Raw genomic sequence first — 17,031 nt, 5'->3', positions numbered from 1 at the left:
AACGGGAGCATTATTCTACCGCTAACCACAATGGAAATGGAGACGGAAACTTTTCTTTCAGACAAACTATTGTTAACAATGCCAGGTTCTGACTGTATTACTCTGTGAATTGTGCTGCTGTCTCCTGCTTCCATAAATGTTCAGGTAAGTGGGTTTCTTAAAGACGCGGCTCCCAGGCATCTCCTGGTCTCCCTTCATTTCAAGCCTCTGTGTGCCATGCTCGGATAAATCTGCAGCCTCCATTATCTCTTGAGAGGCTCAGCTCTCTGCACGGCGCTCTGTTTTTATTTTCACTAAGCTGTCCCTCTTGGTTTCCCACTGCTGAATGCTATCTACAGATTGTGGGTGCAGTGGGATATTTTTATGATAAGGTTTCTAAATACCCAGGGGATGAAGAAATAGTATTTAGAGAACACAAAAGCAACTCTTCCCACCTCTTTTCTGTTGGTTAAATGAAGGTAGAGTAATGTGCTCGTCATTAGCCGCGGCTGCGGCCTCCTGGTCACTTGACTTAGCAGAAATGCTAATAGATGTGTTAAATTATCAGATTCCCACTTCCTACTTTATTTCAGCTAAGCCACATTATGTGATTCACTTCCTTTTTAGGGACCTGTAAATGCCTGCTTTCAGTCCCAGTGGCATTAAAAGGAGCTTCAATTCACAAAAGGCACCTTAGCTGAGACTCCAGTAGAAATCTGTGTGATGTGTCTGTAAACTTCAATTGCAGGTTGTGCATAAGGGAGCCTTCAGCCACTTCCTTTCTGCAATTAACGGCTTCAGAGGAGCACTCTAAAAACAAATTCAGAGAACACTTCATTTCAGTGCACAATGGCACTGAATAGATACTGAGATGTGCTGTAATGTTTACTGCTGCTGCCTTAGTGTCAGTTAGGTCTGGAAACGTCTTTATTTCCTTTTTGTTCCACTGCGCTTTTGTCCGTCCTGCCGTTCAGACTGGTGGATGAAGCGAATGTGATGATTTGTCGCAGAAATAAATTGTTACTGTGTTGTGAATTTGAGCCTTTTTAACCTAAAAAGCTGTACAGCTCACAGTTACAGATTCTTCTGCGTGTTTATTTAAAGGCGGTGTGGCTGTAATGTGCTCGCAGTCAACTTTCTGTTATTTCTTTGGAGTTGGAGGTCCAATTTTCTTATTGCAGTTTGAGAAACTGCAGATCATCTCATTAGATAAAAGCTATGAAATGCTCTGCTCTGGCTTATCACTCTGGAAAAGATGGAGGGCCGTTTAAAGTGAGATACAATATGGCGGAAGAAAATTATAAATCTATTCTTCAGGGTAAAATTTGTGGGGGGATTTAATTTGCATTTTACTTCACATTATAGATTCACTGTTATCTGTGAAATTACCATTATCTGGGGGGATCTGATGGAAATCTGTTTTACACCAGGGTGGTTACACACTCCGGGTCCCCTCCTCACGGTGTCACCACTAGGGGACACTCTTGTAGACCTGCAGCCTGACACTGTGGTGGAAGTGAAAGAAAGGCTCTGGGTTGTCAAACTACACACATAAATGCAGCAAATGTTAATATTTCTGCCGGCACACACATCAAACTGCAGTGATATCGGAACATTTCATAGAGACCAGATCATTTTCCTCCATGTTATGTTTAGTTTAAAGTTAAAAACTGACACACAGTCCACGTTTATGTAATATTTCAGTGGACTAGCCATTCATCTCGCACGGCAGATTGAGAATGCGATGGTCTGACTATCCATGTAGTTCATGTTTGGAGAACAGTAGGAAACTAGGAGGGCCCCAGAAAGTAAAAAGCTCCCAGGCGGTGAATAGCGAGGCCACTTGAGCCCTGCAGAATGTGGGTCCTTGAGGCTTGGACATGTGGTGGTGTTTTGTCAGAGGAAATGGGATGTATTTGCATGGACAAATTCATCAGAGCCAGGGCCTTTCCCAGATCAGGGGGATCACAGTGTTTGAATTGGCTGGGCTCAGTAGGGCCTGCCAGGCCCTGGGCAGCCTGCGGTCAACAGTATGGGTCTCTGTGGGTGGGTGCATGTGTGTGTGTGTGTAGCTGCAGGGCTGCTTGGCCTTGCTGCTTGTAGCACAGCACATCTGCACACACAGCACCTAAAGACTGCCAGTTCTTTGTCAGAGCAGGATGAAAACGGAGGATGTGCAGAGTGATATGTGGCTTATGAAAAGTTCACAGACAGTGGAGTGTAAAGATATATTTCCTGCATTTTTCCATCTTATTGATATGCACTATTTTTCTTTTCTTGGACTTTCACGCTTTATAACGTATGCAGAAGAAAGATCACCGGTATGAGAAAGACCTGAACTACACTGGGGCAATTTGTTGCCATTTTGAATTATTGGTACCCAGACCAGCTGAGCATTTGAAATATTCATGTGATTAAACTTAAGCAGTGGCTGAATGTATGTGGAGCTGTAGCTGCAAATATATTTTATGCAGGAGCAGCAAAGATTTTACACCTGGAGCATAGTTTTTCTTCTCATTTCAGACAGTCAGATTTAAATCTGTCTCATTAAGGAGGACGAGTGAGTGCTGTGAGTTAGTGAATGGATGTGGGTTTACTGTGTGTATGCAGTAGTGAAAATGCACTAAGTACATTTAACATTTCCATTTTATGCTTCTTTATACCTCTACTTCACTACATTTCAGAGCTAAATACTGTACTCTTCACTCCACTTTATTTATCTGACGTGTCCTCATGATACAAGTTACTTTGCAGATTGAGATTTTTCATACAAAACATGGGATTAGCTTTGAAAATATGATGCACCACCCAACAGTATTATCAGCTTCACCATTATCAGCTGCACCATTAATTAAAAATGAATTAACATGATTCACAATAATATAAGATAATGCTTCTGTACTTTTGTACAGATTTTAGATGCAGAACATTTGCTTAACTATTTGGTAACACTTTACATACACACAGATATTCACCATAAATAGTTGCTTATTAGCATGCATATTAGTAGCATATTGACTCTTTATTAGTCATTATAGAGCACTTATTAAGGCCTTATTCTGCATGACCATATTCTACAACTGTTAGACCATTGAGTTTTCCCTCGATATTCTCCTAATTACTGCTTATTACTGTAAGTAAGGAAGTTGTTGAAATGTTATGATCTTAATAACCTAACCCCCAGAATAAGCCATTATTAGTGCTTTATAATGACTAATGAAGAGGCAATATGCCGCTAATATGCATGCTAACAAGCAGATAGTTAATGGTGAATGAGTGTACTTTAAAATGAAGTATTGCTGAGTGTTTTAATATTGTGTTATTGCTATTTTTACTATGTGAAAACTATGTGAGTGCAGGGTTAAATTTTGCTGTAATGCTTATAATACATACAGCACAGTCCTCCAAATGTCCACAAGCTCACATCTCTTGAGTGACATGATTTCTGGCATGAATTTCTACCTTTAGGAAAGTCCTGCTCGTATTTTACCGTTGTTATACTGGACGGGTTAACGAAACAGGCTCACACCACAATATGCTCCTGTGAGATATCAAAGGTTATAAGTTCAAGTCCGTCATGTATGTCGAACAATTTACACTGGCTTTCACATCTTCACATGAAGCCGCAGTTGCAGATGCCCCCATCCTCTGCATCTCCCTCCGTCTCCCTTCATGTTAGGAGATCCTCCTGTGTAGAAATGACAGGCTTCTCCCAGCGATATGACACATTTGGCCCTTTGTTCTCTCCCAGTAGAAGCCTTTTTCATCCCAGTGGGCAGACGCCACAGTCTCTCACTAGACTTCCACACACTCTCGCTACTAACAGAGAGACACTCACCAAGTAATACTTTTGTTCAGTTTCTCCCCTAATCGTGGTATTGGAGAATGTTTTGAGTCAGCAGTGGGATTTTTGACGGCCCAGCACATCAATAGCGAGGAGCCAGCTCTCCTAAGTCACATGGTCCAACATCCTTTGATAAATGCAACACTGTGTTGTGTCACTAAAAGCCAATTACACCATGCTTTTTATGATTGATCTGCTCTGACAGTAGTGGATGGCATTTAAATCAACAGCCCCCGGAGCCATCTCTAGGCATAAACGGTGGTGGTTATGGCGGGTGGGGAGGGTGGCGGGGGGTTATGGGTGCTTTAATCTCATTTGCTTGGTTGCTGAGTTGAGTTTCTAGATCACATGTTTTCAAAAAGAGAGCGGGAGAGCGGCGGAGATATCCAGCAAGCCTCTGCTCACTCAGCTCGGGAAGGCTGCTCTCTCTTACAACTTTGATTGTCCCCCGTGTCGACAGCTCGATCCACAGCTTCTGAAGTACAAGGCGCACACTGGCACTCATAAAAGCGTGTAGGGAGGTGTCATATTGAACGCAGGATTGCTTTTTAATCCCGAGCACATTGACTATTCTTGTCAATAGAACCCCAATACAACTGCCAGCTTGAGCTTTTTTTTTCCTACAGGATTCTTGCTGGGCTTAATTTTCAAAGTGAACGCACAGATGCCAAGGAAGGCTTTTTCTCTCCCCCCCCCCTCCTCCCATTCCCCACACACTGCACTGCCTCACTCTGCGTTTGTCCTGGAAGTCCATGCCAAGAGCAACATGCGTGAAGCAGAAACGATCAGTGGGACGCTCCTCCACCGCCTGTTTCTCAAAACTGAATGACCTAATGGGAAATATTCCCCTCACCTGCTCTCCTCTTTTAATTATTAAGCTTTTACAACCTCTCTCCTGTTTTATTTTCACAATGTGTCTATGCGAGAGCACCGACAGTAAGGAGTGCCTCCAGCTGTAACTGGAAACATGCGGCCTTTTCCTTTAACTGGATCCGATGTCAAAAGAACAAATCTTCCCTTTTCTTGCTCGGCTCTTATTTGAATAATTATAATCCACATCATTAGACAAGTCCCCCACTGTATCTAAATTAGAAGGTCTTCTTTCAGGCCGGACATCACAGGTGTTCCCTTGGTTTCATGTCTCAGGAGGCAGAAATCTTTGAGGATACTGTCTATTAACCCGTGCTCTAATCATCTAGTCAGGAGGGGATATGAAACCCGCCAGAAGAATGAATTAATACGACTCGCCAAGGAATACACGAAGAAAGCAGCGAGTGTCCATTTGCAAGGCTTAGGTACAACTGTCATAGTTTCTCTCATCGCGGCGCAGCCCCTTCATCTCCCCTTGATGGTGTCATGGAAGTGAGAGGCGTGAAAGCACAGTGACACTCCACGAGCCCGTTCCACTCGCAGCCGCTAATTCATCATGACAAATGTGCTCAGATGATCTGGCCCAGCAGCACTAATGGGGAGAGGAGAGAGCGCACTTCATTTGCACAAGACCCACTCCAATTAATCCATCCAGCTTTACTCTGGGCTAATTGGAGCGGGGCCCTCCCTGCCTGTGTGCTGGTAATATACCCGACACAGTTTAACGGCTCCTGTTCTCAAAGATCATACTTTTGTGTGTGTGTGTGTGTGCACATCGGTGTGTGTGTGTGTTTTTTGTGTACATTGTGCCGAAGGGGCGTTTGAGGTTGTAAAATCTGTCCCCCTGATCCTAAACACAAGGCCCTCTCACAAACATGTGTTCATAATGAGCAATTAGCTGCTCATATTTCCATGTTATCATATTTTACACTTTCCTTTCTTCTATTTTTAGGTTCAGATTCAGATATGTTTTCCGAGAACATTATTAGCAGAAATAAAAGTGAATATTTTAATGTGACAGAATATCTTGAATTTTGTTTATTTACCAAATGCAAAATGTATTAATAGCGGAATAAACGAGCAGATAAATAAATAAAAATTAGCAGATAACTGTCAAATGCTAAAAGCAGTCCCATCACTAGCTTAAAAGACTGCTTGAGTCCTTTTGAAGTGCTCTCACATCATATGTTTTGGCTTGTTTTGACTACAGCAGAGAGAGAGTGAGTGAGTGTGTGCGTGTACGTGCAAGCGTGCATGTGAGTGTGTGCACGCATGCGTGTGTGTCTGTTTGTCCCATGAGACGCCACATTGCTTTGGCTCACTTTAAAACCTTTGGCACACATAACACGTTCTTTGTCTAAAGTTAGAAGTGGTCTGGCTGTTAATTAATCCATCATAAATTGATTTTGATCTCTCCAGTGTTTGATTGATGCTTCTAATACACACTTGATAGTGCAGAGTCCTCTGAGGAAGGCAGGCGCTGATCCAGTCTTTAAGTTTCTGGCTCATTGTCAGGCCACGTCCCTTACAACTGACGCGAGTCTTGAAATTGTGTATCAGAAGCCGACTGCATATTTGCATTTTAGAAGTTCGCCTGTGCGCGGCAGAAAATCTAGAACAATTGTTGGCCTGTCACTTCAGCTTTATCTTAAAAAACTTACAAAGGTTTTCCTCCTTGCCATACACGGCTGCTTGGGTAATGCTGCCTCCTGTGTCTGCAGACGTATTTTTCTAAAGGTGTGTGTGGCACATCTGTGCAGCTATTGTTTATTCATGGAGTAAACCCTTTGAAATGTGTTAAGATACTTCCCACTCATTATAAAAATCCTGCCACCCATGGATTAGGACTTTGATGTCACCAATCCTGCTTCAAAGGCTTCTTTCACTGCTATTAATCACAGTTTAGCCTCTGAAGATATAGCCAGAGAAAACATTTGGACATCTTGTGCAGAAACTTTGAAATGTTCAGACTGTCTTGCATATGCTATGTTCATATCCTTTCCGCTGTGTGTGGGGTTGTTGGACTGCTGTGCACGCAGCTGCACTCCTGAGTCCATGGGATTCAGCTCAGATTTAGGCTCCTTCTGAACTGTCTTTTATGCTGTGCTGCAGTATTAACACTACTGTTAACCTAATAGTGTAGCTCTTCACTTTGTTTGTCGCATCTTGTGTGTTGAAAAAGAATATCACCTTAAAGTTTTTACGGTATCTCTATGTCCAACAATCATTCCTTCCCTGTATTCACTCAGCTGTTCCAGCTCTAAGCTTTGAATAAAACCTGACATGAGTGCTTATGACTGGTTCTGAACAGGAAATCTGGCGACGTCCAGAGCCCGGGTCACCGCCGCCTCCAGATCTCTGCCGCCGCAGCTGGGTTCAGGACGCACCAAGGTGAGGCTTGTGCTCCTGTGGCACAAATCATCACATCTGAGAACATAATGTTTTTTTATTTGTTGCTCACAGGCATTGCACCATAAGAAACCCAGTAAAAAGTTGTGCTCTGAAGCATAGCCACGTTAATTGACTACCCTGTTATGTTTGCTGTCTTGCTTGTGGTGATGCAGCATCGCCATCTGGCATTCAGCGTCTACGACATAAAAGTAGTTTTTCAGACTTACTAACTATTGTTGTTTTGTTGTTAATGGGCACTAAAGTATTGTAAAAATGTTTGTGGGTCCTCACAAAATCTGCTCAAATAGCTGCATCGACGTACTTCAATAAGAGGCCAGGGTAGTTTCACAAGTATATTCCATAATAACTCCTCACGTAGCAACACTCTGAAGGACTTACTAAGAAGTGTTTCCATCCAGCCTTGTTTCTTAATTATGTTCATACTGAGATTCTTCATGCAGTGTCTTTTTATAGTGTTGTACACACTGCTCTTTGTTTTAACACAAAACATTTAGCCATAAACTTTCTGGAGGGCTTTCCAACTTTCTCACCTCTGGACTGTTTTACTCATTTTAAGGGGAAACTTGGTCAAATCATAATGTCTGAAAGTGAAAATATCTTTGTGTGATTATTTTTACTTGGTCATCACATTATGATTTACAGCAGGAAACCCCTTAAAGGTGAATTTCAGCTTCTTTACTTCTTTTCTATCCAAATCTCTCTTCCTCTATTTCCATGTCACTCGCCCACATGTGCCGCACTCAAAGTCTCCCAAATACCTAATGAAGGTAAGATTTCTGTTGATAGCACAAGTTTCTAAATGTAAATCTATTTCTAATCACAGATAAATAAATGAAGTCATTCAGTGAAATCAGCTGATCATCAATGTAAATCAAATTGAAACTAATCATGTTTCACCAACTTTGAGCTGCGTACAGCTTCACTCGTCCGACATCAATCACAGTCTGGCTTCGGAAAATGTAAATCGTTTCTTTTGAACAATTTTTTTTCAAGCAGCCACAATTCTGCATCATTAATGTAAACAAAAGCTCTGTGATGCATCTCTTTACGTTATAGAAATACTTAACGTGGCGCACAAACACAGGCCCAAATAGCTGTGGAAAAAAACAGTTTTACTTAGTTGAACTTCCTCTAAGCACCTACTCAGTAATTCTTCAGCAAGAAAGGGCTTCTTAGTAGCAACTCAGTGTGATTGATGTAATATGTATGCCGTCATGTTCTCAATCAGAGCTGGGGAAAAGTTGACAGAAACTGACACTTACAAAAAGTTACCAGTACGACCAGATTAAAGTAGTGTGACAGCTGTTAGAAAAAGTGGAAGCGAGTCCTTGATAACCGTTTGTGCTTCTTTCCAAATAGCCAAAGTGTCAAAGCATCTGAATCCATGTAACTCAGAGAGTGTTTGACTTACCTTTCTTTCTCTGTACCAGGATGAAATAAAATGTTAAGATATGCACTTTGCTACGTAGACTTACCATAAAATATCTATTGCATCATTAATTTTGATGAAGCCATGAACTGCGAAGGCCATTAGAAAGCTTATATTGTGTCCTCGTTAATCCGTCGTCGTCGAGATGACTGTCTGCTTGGTGACGGCTAGTCTCATTACTCAGAATGCTGTGCAATTTTCCCATGCCCCACAGCAGTGCAGAGTTATTCTCTAGATTGTTAGCTTTAAGTGTTTATGGGGCTATGTTACACAGACGGCACAGTTAGTACAGCTGTGTATTCCCAACTGGCCCATTTAGAGGAAGGAGACCTGCTGTAATAATACCTTTATCTCTACAGAGCCCACCGACGACGTCAGGTTGCAAATAAACTGCGTCTCATTTGAATCTGCTGCATTTGCGGCGATGCTCCTGGCCTGAGTGTGGCCTGTTTGTCAGTGCAGCGTTGTTCATTGTGCATGTCTGTGTTCAGGTGGACACCATGGAGATGATGCGTCACCCAGAAGAGACCACCAACATGAGGAGACAGACTGTAGCCTCCTATTTCCGTGTAGGTGTTTTCTCTTTTATGTTGCTGAACTCACAACAACCAACAGTTAAAGCGTGTTATACACAGTTTCTCAGAAATAACTATTGAACTGTGGAAATAAAGCCTCTGGTAATGTCAACAAAATCTCTTGTTTTTTGGAAAATAGCATTATTAGACTATACTAGCCTTGAACTATTGATGGCGTTGGTCGGCTCATATGTCTCTATTTAATGCGGGTTTCAGTTTGATGAATTTTATATGAGAATTTTTTAAATCTGTTAATATATGTGAATGCATGTACCACTCCAGGAGATGTATGAAATGAAGTCTTCACACTGTCTTGTTTGAGACTAAAAATGCTTCAAACCCAACCTTAATGTAAGGAAATAGGTTGTGGCTTTAAAGTTTGTCAGAGCATGTAATAACCTTTATCAAATATTTCCAAGTTGTAAACTATGTTGTTAGTGGATCATACAAATTTTTGTTAATTTTAACCTCCTGTATTAACTGAAGCTACTGTAACACCTGATAACAAAAATGCACATTAAAGCAGAACCATAAAAACAGCTAAAATCCACAGTGATGCACAACCAATGGAAACGACAGAAGTCATTTTTGGCACATTAATCATTTCCCTCTAGACGCACGTAGTACATTCAGTGAAACATCAGTGAAACTACTCACCATGATGTTTCCAGGAAACGGTAGTGATTGTACTTCCTGAGCTACTGGAAGGCTTTTAATGTGAAACACACAGCAAATTGCGGTAACAGCATAACAAAACAAAGCCACCAGAGGCTGAGGACAGAGCAAGAACAGACAACAGGGAGATGATAATATGATCAAATATACCTTTAGAAATAAAGGCCTGTCTCAGTTAATGTGACCGTCTAAAGTGAAAGCCTAGCCCGAAAACTTGTCAGCATCATTTCCAGGCAGCTTTTTTCAGGGGAAACACCTCTGATGAACCCACCAGGTGCTGCCTGCGTAGCACCAAATGGCAGACAACAAAGTAAACAAATAGCTGGTGAACATTCTCGCAGCATTTAGCAGCTAAAAAGTCAGATATGTCCCTCAGAAGACTAAAAAAGCCCTAAAACGAGAGTGAATATCAGACTTACTTTTGTCAGATGGCTAGAAGCTCTTCTCCAAATGAATGCTAATGTTGATCCATGTCTGCTGGATCTGTGAATAAGCAGTAGTTTGCACCTTCGCCATAAGAACTTCATATGGTGTTAATTTGTTGATATGATAACATACACATGTTTTGCTGTCGCCAAGGCAAAGAAACCTAATTAACGCAGCTTTAAACAATCACATTTGTTTCCCGCCTTGTGATTTTTGAACATTACCGCAATTTCCAAAACAACAAAAAATTCTGTTGCAATTTTCTTTTTTTCATTTCTCTGCTAATTTAGTTATTTATGTCTCTTATATGAGAATGAACAAAGTCTGCCAGGTCCTGTTGGGACTGATTAACACTGTCAATTACTATTCAGCTTGTACTCTGTTATCAAAAACATCTATATCTGGAAAAAGTTTATGTTTGAAGTTCAGATCATTATAACTTAACTTACACCACCGGACCTAATGTGAATTCATACCATAACTGCTCTCTGCTTTTCTTGCCTTGTCTCTGCCCACTGCTGCCTCATTGTGTGTTTGCAGTACTCCCTGATGGACTTGCTGTCTAAGATGGTGGTGGGTCAGCCGCACTTTGTGCGCTGCATCAAACCCAATGATGACAGACAGGCGCTGTGCTTCTGCAAGGAGAGGGTGATGGTGCAGCTGCGCTACACGGGGATCCTGGAGACGGTGAACATCCGCCGGCAGGGCTACTCCCACCGCATCCCGTTTGAAGAGTTTGTCAACAGGTAAGAGCCGTGTTAAGACAGGCAGCACCTAGACTCTGCAGCGCACGCACGTGCCGAGCGTCGACACAACCCCAGAGATAGTGTAGAACAAGTGAGCCATGCTCTGCATCGCACAAAAACATGGGTTCTTTAATTAGATAGGGGTACAAGTTGAGCAGAGCAAGAGGCTGACTAATTGGCAGTCATTAGTGATAGTGCAAGACTAAATCCTACAGCTCTTTTAGCTGGGTGGATACTCCAGTCTGGGAAATATGGATACAATTCAAACAGGGAGGAACTGTGATTATGAGGGGTGATGCATTTTAATGGATTTCCTTTTACTATTCATAAAGAGTTTGTTCTTAAATCCAGTGACCTGGAAAAGCTAGATGCAGACTCCATGTCCCACTGGTGTTGGATTAGAACACAATTAAAACAAGACTTCATCATTAGGGGGGCTTTACATAAGGGTGTTGTTTTTGTTTTTGAAAATGTGGGACAGGATATGATAACTGTTAATAAGTGCTGCTCACTCTTGTTTCAGTGTCCAACCCCATATTTAAAAACTGTATACCCACACATCTGCCCCGGTGAGGAAAAAATACACATACTTAGACGATTTTGGGAAAATGCAAGGAAGCTTACGTTTGATCAATTTTCCTTTGAAAAATATTCCAGCCACCTCTAATGTGGAGACTTTAAGATGATATAAAATTTAATTAACTTGGGCTTGTGGCCTGTAGGAAGAAAAAAAAAGCTTTTAGATGGTTGGTTAGTCTCACTGCTTTGGGGAAACTTAAAAAATTGTGCTTAATTTTGGTGATCTAAAACTTTGAATGACCACACGTTTCTGCTCTTGCGTGTCCTAGTTTTGGTCCCAATGTTTAAGTGTTTGATTATTGGAAAACCTGACGGATTATTTAACTGTTTTCTCTACTGCACCTGTGCACGAAGCATGTGTGTGTGAATGAGAGAGTGTATTACCCCTTCAGACTACATTTTAATCGAGCTATTGAATCCATATCATCCTACCTGAGCCAGGCAGAAGTCGTACAGACAGACCCGAATGGCTAAACTGCACCTTTAGTGAAAACCGATTTAAATTTGTGCTCTCATATCAAAGGCTCGTCTGATGTTGCCAAGCACTGCTTTGTATTTACCATCAAAGAAATAACAGGTATCAACAGGAATTAGAATGAAAGGCTGTAGACTGAGGCGGGGAGGGGAGTTCAAAGAAGTTTTTCTTCTTGTTGTTGTTCTTCTTTTTGACCAACGCCAGAACACAAGGGATGAACCAGTCGTTTTGGAGCCTTGATGTCCCTGTGCAAACAGTTAGAGCCACTTTGTCCTATGCTGGTATTTTGTAAACTACAACAAGAGGATCAGTGGACGGATCCAGACAATGTGAGCGATAAACATGCAGTGGAGCTGATGAACACCGATAGGCCCGGGCTGATGGGCATTTTCTGTGGCCACTGAAATAAGAGACGACGATCCGTTCAAAAGAGCCCCAACAATGGGCCTCTGTCGAAGGCTCACGTCTCAGTTAGGCTCATTTTTTCGCTCTGACTGAGCAGCAGATTTTCCAGCTGTGGCGCTTCCAGTAGTTGTGTGGAAAAAAGTGTTAAGATTTCTTGTCTCTCCTCTTGATCAGTGTAGGATTGAATTACTGAAGAGGAGCTCCATGTTTGTGATCAGTTATCTATGTTGATCAATTTGCACTACATAAACACAAAAGTAGACAGTACAATACAATTAAATGGAACCATTTTTACCAAAATGTGAAATTATTCCTCTAAAGGATCAGTTCATCTAAATCAAAATTGCATTTTTTGCACATGCCCATAGTTGTGGTTGTTTTTCTTGAGGTAATCTGCTGCCAAGTGTTTTTTTTATTGGCAACAAATCCATTATTAACACTAATGTCTGCCTCTTCCTTTTCTCTCACAATGTAGCACAGTTTTCTCCACACTGTGTCTGTTTTACAGATCAACTTCCTGTTGCAAACGCCAAATGGTTTCAGAAAAATTGACAGTGAAAAACACTCACAGTCGTCATTAAACATTGATCAGATTACTTTTCTTTTTGAAATTTAATCTTTGATGATTAAAGTTTTTTTTAAGCTTTCGTTTTACAATCTGAACACTTGATCACACCATCAGCTCCAGCTCGACTCTGCTCTTGAAGTGCTGTTACTGCGTTCGATCACATTTGTCATTGTTTTACTCTTTGCCTCCTCTCGTAGATATTACTACCTGGCATTTCGGGCTCACCAGATGCCTGAGACCAGCAAGGAGAACGCTGTTGCCATCCTGGAGCGCGCCAAACTGGAAGACTGGGTGCTGGGGACAACAAAGGTGATGTGATTATTACACCAAAAAAAAAAAAAGGAACGGTGAAGAAGTCTGTGTTATGTGTATACATTTTGCCTATATTAAGTTTATCTTGTACAAAGACTGTGTATGAGAAACAGTGGAGAGTGAGATACTGGGATATTCTAACCAGGGCTAAACATGCTATCAGGTTTTTCTGAGGTACTACCATGTGGAGCAGCTGAACCTGCTGCTGAGGGAGGTGATAGCTCGGGTGGTGGTGATGCAAGCTTACACTAAAGGTTGGCTGGGCGCCCGACGTTACCGCAAAGAGAAGGAGAAGAGAAGCCGTGGGGCCGTCATCATTCAGTCAGGTACACTGGTATTAATTATACAGTAAACATGAGGAATTATTCAAACCTAAGTCAAAAACATGCAAAAATTTGTGATGGATTATTTTATCGGGTAATGATGAAACGGGTGCAAATTTGATGCGAATGTGACCGTCGGTTTCTTGATGACCTTTAGTGAATTATGTGCCGCGAGTCTTCATGAAAGAGATGAGTTTGATAACCACAGCTTGACCTACGAGGGTTAAGAGCAATGCTTCAGAGCAGACAATAAGACCTCAGAGAGTTCAAAGGGATCCATCCCTCTGCCACCTGGTTTAGCAGTGTTTTGAAGTGGGATCTTGTGTAGTATGTGCAGTCTATTTTGTTTCACAGAGGCAGGTCAGCAATCTCCTGCACACACACACACACACACACACACACACACACACACTATCTCTTTCTTTTTCTCTAGCCTGGAGGGGCTATGTTGCTCGGCAGAACCTCAAGCAAATAAAAAAGGAGCGGGAAGAGGCCGCTGTCCGCATTCAGTCAGGTAAAGAAATGTTTACATTTTTCTTCTGCTTATATTCAAGTGCGTTCAGGAGTTTCTCATGTCGTCTCGTGTCCCGTGGAAACGCGCGCCACTTTTTCACGCATTTTCAAAAGGAAAAGGGATAAAGGCCTGAAAACCTTCACATCTTTGTGAAACACCTTTTTGATCTCAATGAGTGGCCCACGAAACAGTAATAATTAATTAATAATGCATAAAGAAAAGCTTTTGAAAGTTTGGGCAGCATTTGGTCCCCATGTTTCAGAAGAACACTGCATACTGAGATCCTTTTTTCCTTTCATCTCTTTCCCAGTAAAGGCAAGAGAGGGGCTTATCCCTTCTGTTTCCTCACGACTTCCTCTCTCAAATTCCTGGCCTATTACACAGCTCTCACATACCAGAAACAAGATGCCTTTTTATACTGTCAACCTTTTCATCTGAAATGTAAATTAATTCTTACTCAGTGTGCCTTGACGAAGATCAAAGTGGGCACATTAACCTTCCCGGGTCCCCCCCCCCCCTCTCCTTGGAGCCTCTCACTAGAGGACAAGGGAGGGTGCCAAAAGGGGCAGGAGAGAGGAGGGCAGGGGGAGGAGATTTGGCATTGTTTCCCCCAGCTCTCCTAAGGGCTGCCCTCATCTGGCACATGGAGCATCTCAGTCGCCTGCACACCTTGTGTAAATGTCCTCCATTAAAACCCTTGTAAATAACGCTGCAGAATGGGTAAACATGGTTTTGGTGTGAGGAAAGCCTCTCTGTCGCCGCTGTCTTTCTCTTTCTAGAGATGTGTTTGTGTGTGGCCGCTGGGGTTCGAGGGGGGGGGGACCTGAACCTGACATAAGTGGGGCCTCAGCCCCCCGGCGGAGCACTCCAGCACATTCACATTGTGTGTTCTCTACAGCTTATAGCCTTTGAGGTGGGCTGCATTTGCATTCTGAAAATAAACAGATGCCTTTCAAATGTATGAGCCTGGTGGCTTCTCAGATCTCAGCGGGGCCTGGGGGACATGCTCACCATCGATCAGATTAGACCATGCAAAATAGGACCGCGGCTCAACAATGTACTTGAGCTTTCTTTTCCTGCGCATATAATTTTACAAGAAAAACACAAAGCCCGTTGATGGAGTAAATCAGCAGGCTCCGTTTACCATCCATCTGAGCCCAGTATGTCTCAATAATCACATGATGTTTTCCCCCTGCTGCACTATACTCCTTATATGGATGCTGCACACATTTCACCTCCTCCAAGCAAATGCTGTGCTCTTAATACAAGGCTGTTTGAGTGCTTCAATAAACTGTTGTAGATTGTGTTAATTGCAACAGTTACGTTCGATGGCAGCCTCAGCGGACGATCTGTGTGTTGTTTAAATGATAACAGAGGGAGGGAAATGGTTTCTCCGACCACGTGAGAGCATGTCTGACATTCATATCCTGTGCAGCCTACAGGGGCCATCGGGTGCGTCGGGACCGTGGACCCCAGAGGCACAGATGTCACCCTGAGGCTGCAGGAAAGACCACCAAGGTGGAGCACACAGGGTGAGCCTTGACACCTCTTGTCCTTCAGCGTCTGTCCTGACTGAAAGAGTACTTTCCTGCGGTTTGCTTTTTGCGATTTCTTTATCGTTTCTTCTCACAGCGCAGACAATAGGCTTCAAATATGACCTAAAATGAGACCACCATTAGAGACGACGTATTGAGCAAGAGGTCTCTCATACCTGTCACTCATATTAAGCCCTGCTGGACGGCCTCCTCTCGCCCTGTAATGTACTGAAGTGTTTCAAGCAGAAGAGAAAGCTCCTCCCTAAGCACCACCTCTTTCAGTTTTATAAACGTAATAAATATCTTTCCACCAAGATAGCACACTTGTCTGACCACAAATGGGGTTGGGCGCTGCACTGGTCTCCAGATGTACAAGCTGAAGACTGTGTTTATTCAGCATATGGGCAGGCCGGTCATTAAGAAAGTATGTGCTAAGCAGGAGAGCAGCCACCGACGGAACAGCAGCACACATGGTGTCGATGGCAGCTTTTAGCTCCGTGTTTAGCTTCTCTCTGGACCACAACTCACACAAATCAGTTATTACAAATTCCCTAATGGTAGCTTTGAGATTACATGCTGAAATTGTGCCTAAGAGGAAAAGTATTCCAGAATGATTTTGGGTGTTATGAGATTTTTTTTTCTTACGTACAGTAGCTCTAAAAGAGAGCACAAGAAAATTAGGATAATGGCAAATACATGCGCTTTGCCTGTCAGTGCACATCTTAAACCAATTGGAACACATGGAAGTCTCAAATCTTTGGTGACTTTTGGTCAACGCTGTGCTTTTCTCTCCAGACTCAAACTCCAAAATACTAGATTTACACATCTGAAAATGTTATGCTTGTTGTATACTCAGACCGAGCGGAGCCTCATCTGGGATTTTTCTCTCCGTGTTTACAATCATATTCCTTGGTGAGAAAAACTTCAAACCTCCACTTAACAATTCTGTTTAATCAGTGTTGGAATCTCTCCATATAGATTTATTTTGACATGATTTGGCCCATTTTCCTCCTGTAAGATCTATGTTCTCACCTACATGCTGTTCTTTTCCCTTTTGATATCCCTCCTCTCTGCCACGCATGAATTCTGTGTTTGCATCCAAACAGCAGAGCCTCCAGTTGCATCACTAAGTCCAAACTGGATGAGATTTTGTTTTTCTAGACTCAAAGCATGACTGCAACTGGCATGCAGCATCGCGTTTGCAGATGTTGTGTCCTTTGGTGTTTGCTTTTCGTTCTTTTTTTCAAATAATGCAGCAGAACACAGCAACATATCTGTGTCTTACTCTCTGCAAATTGCATAATCATAAACCAAAGCTGATTTTTCCATTAAACGAGGAGACAAATACAGATCATCCTCAGCTC

General features: G+C 42.4%; 1 protein-coding gene across 1 annotated transcript in view; it reads left to right on the top strand.

The window, feature by feature from the left end:
• myo3b (myosin IIIB) overlaps nt 1–17,031 on the top strand; it is a 64,568-nt gene that overhangs the window by 29,905 nt on the left and 17,632 nt on the right. Inside the window, exons 25-32 of the mRNA XM_041951066.1 lie at nt 7,005–7,084; nt 7,852–7,872; nt 9,026–9,103; nt 10,751–10,956; nt 13,181–13,292; nt 13,459–13,621; nt 14,052–14,132; nt 15,568–15,664. Coding sequence (XP_041807000.1) covers nt 7,005–7,084; nt 7,852–7,872; nt 9,026–9,103; nt 10,751–10,956; nt 13,181–13,292; nt 13,459–13,621; nt 14,052–14,132; nt 15,568–15,664 — 838 coding nt within the window. The remainder of the gene's footprint in view (nt 1–7,004; nt 7,085–7,851; nt 7,873–9,025; nt 9,104–10,750; nt 10,957–13,180; nt 13,293–13,458; nt 13,622–14,051; nt 14,133–15,567; nt 15,665–17,031) is intronic.

The sequence above is a fragment of the Chelmon rostratus genome, chromosome 13, assembly GCF_017976325.1.
Source record: "Chelmon rostratus isolate fCheRos1 chromosome 13, fCheRos1.pri, whole genome shotgun sequence".
Lineage (NCBI taxonomy): Eukaryota > Metazoa > Chordata > Actinopteri > Chaetodontiformes > Chaetodontidae > Chelmon > Chelmon rostratus.
This window is presented reverse-complemented; position numbering and strand designations above follow the sequence as displayed.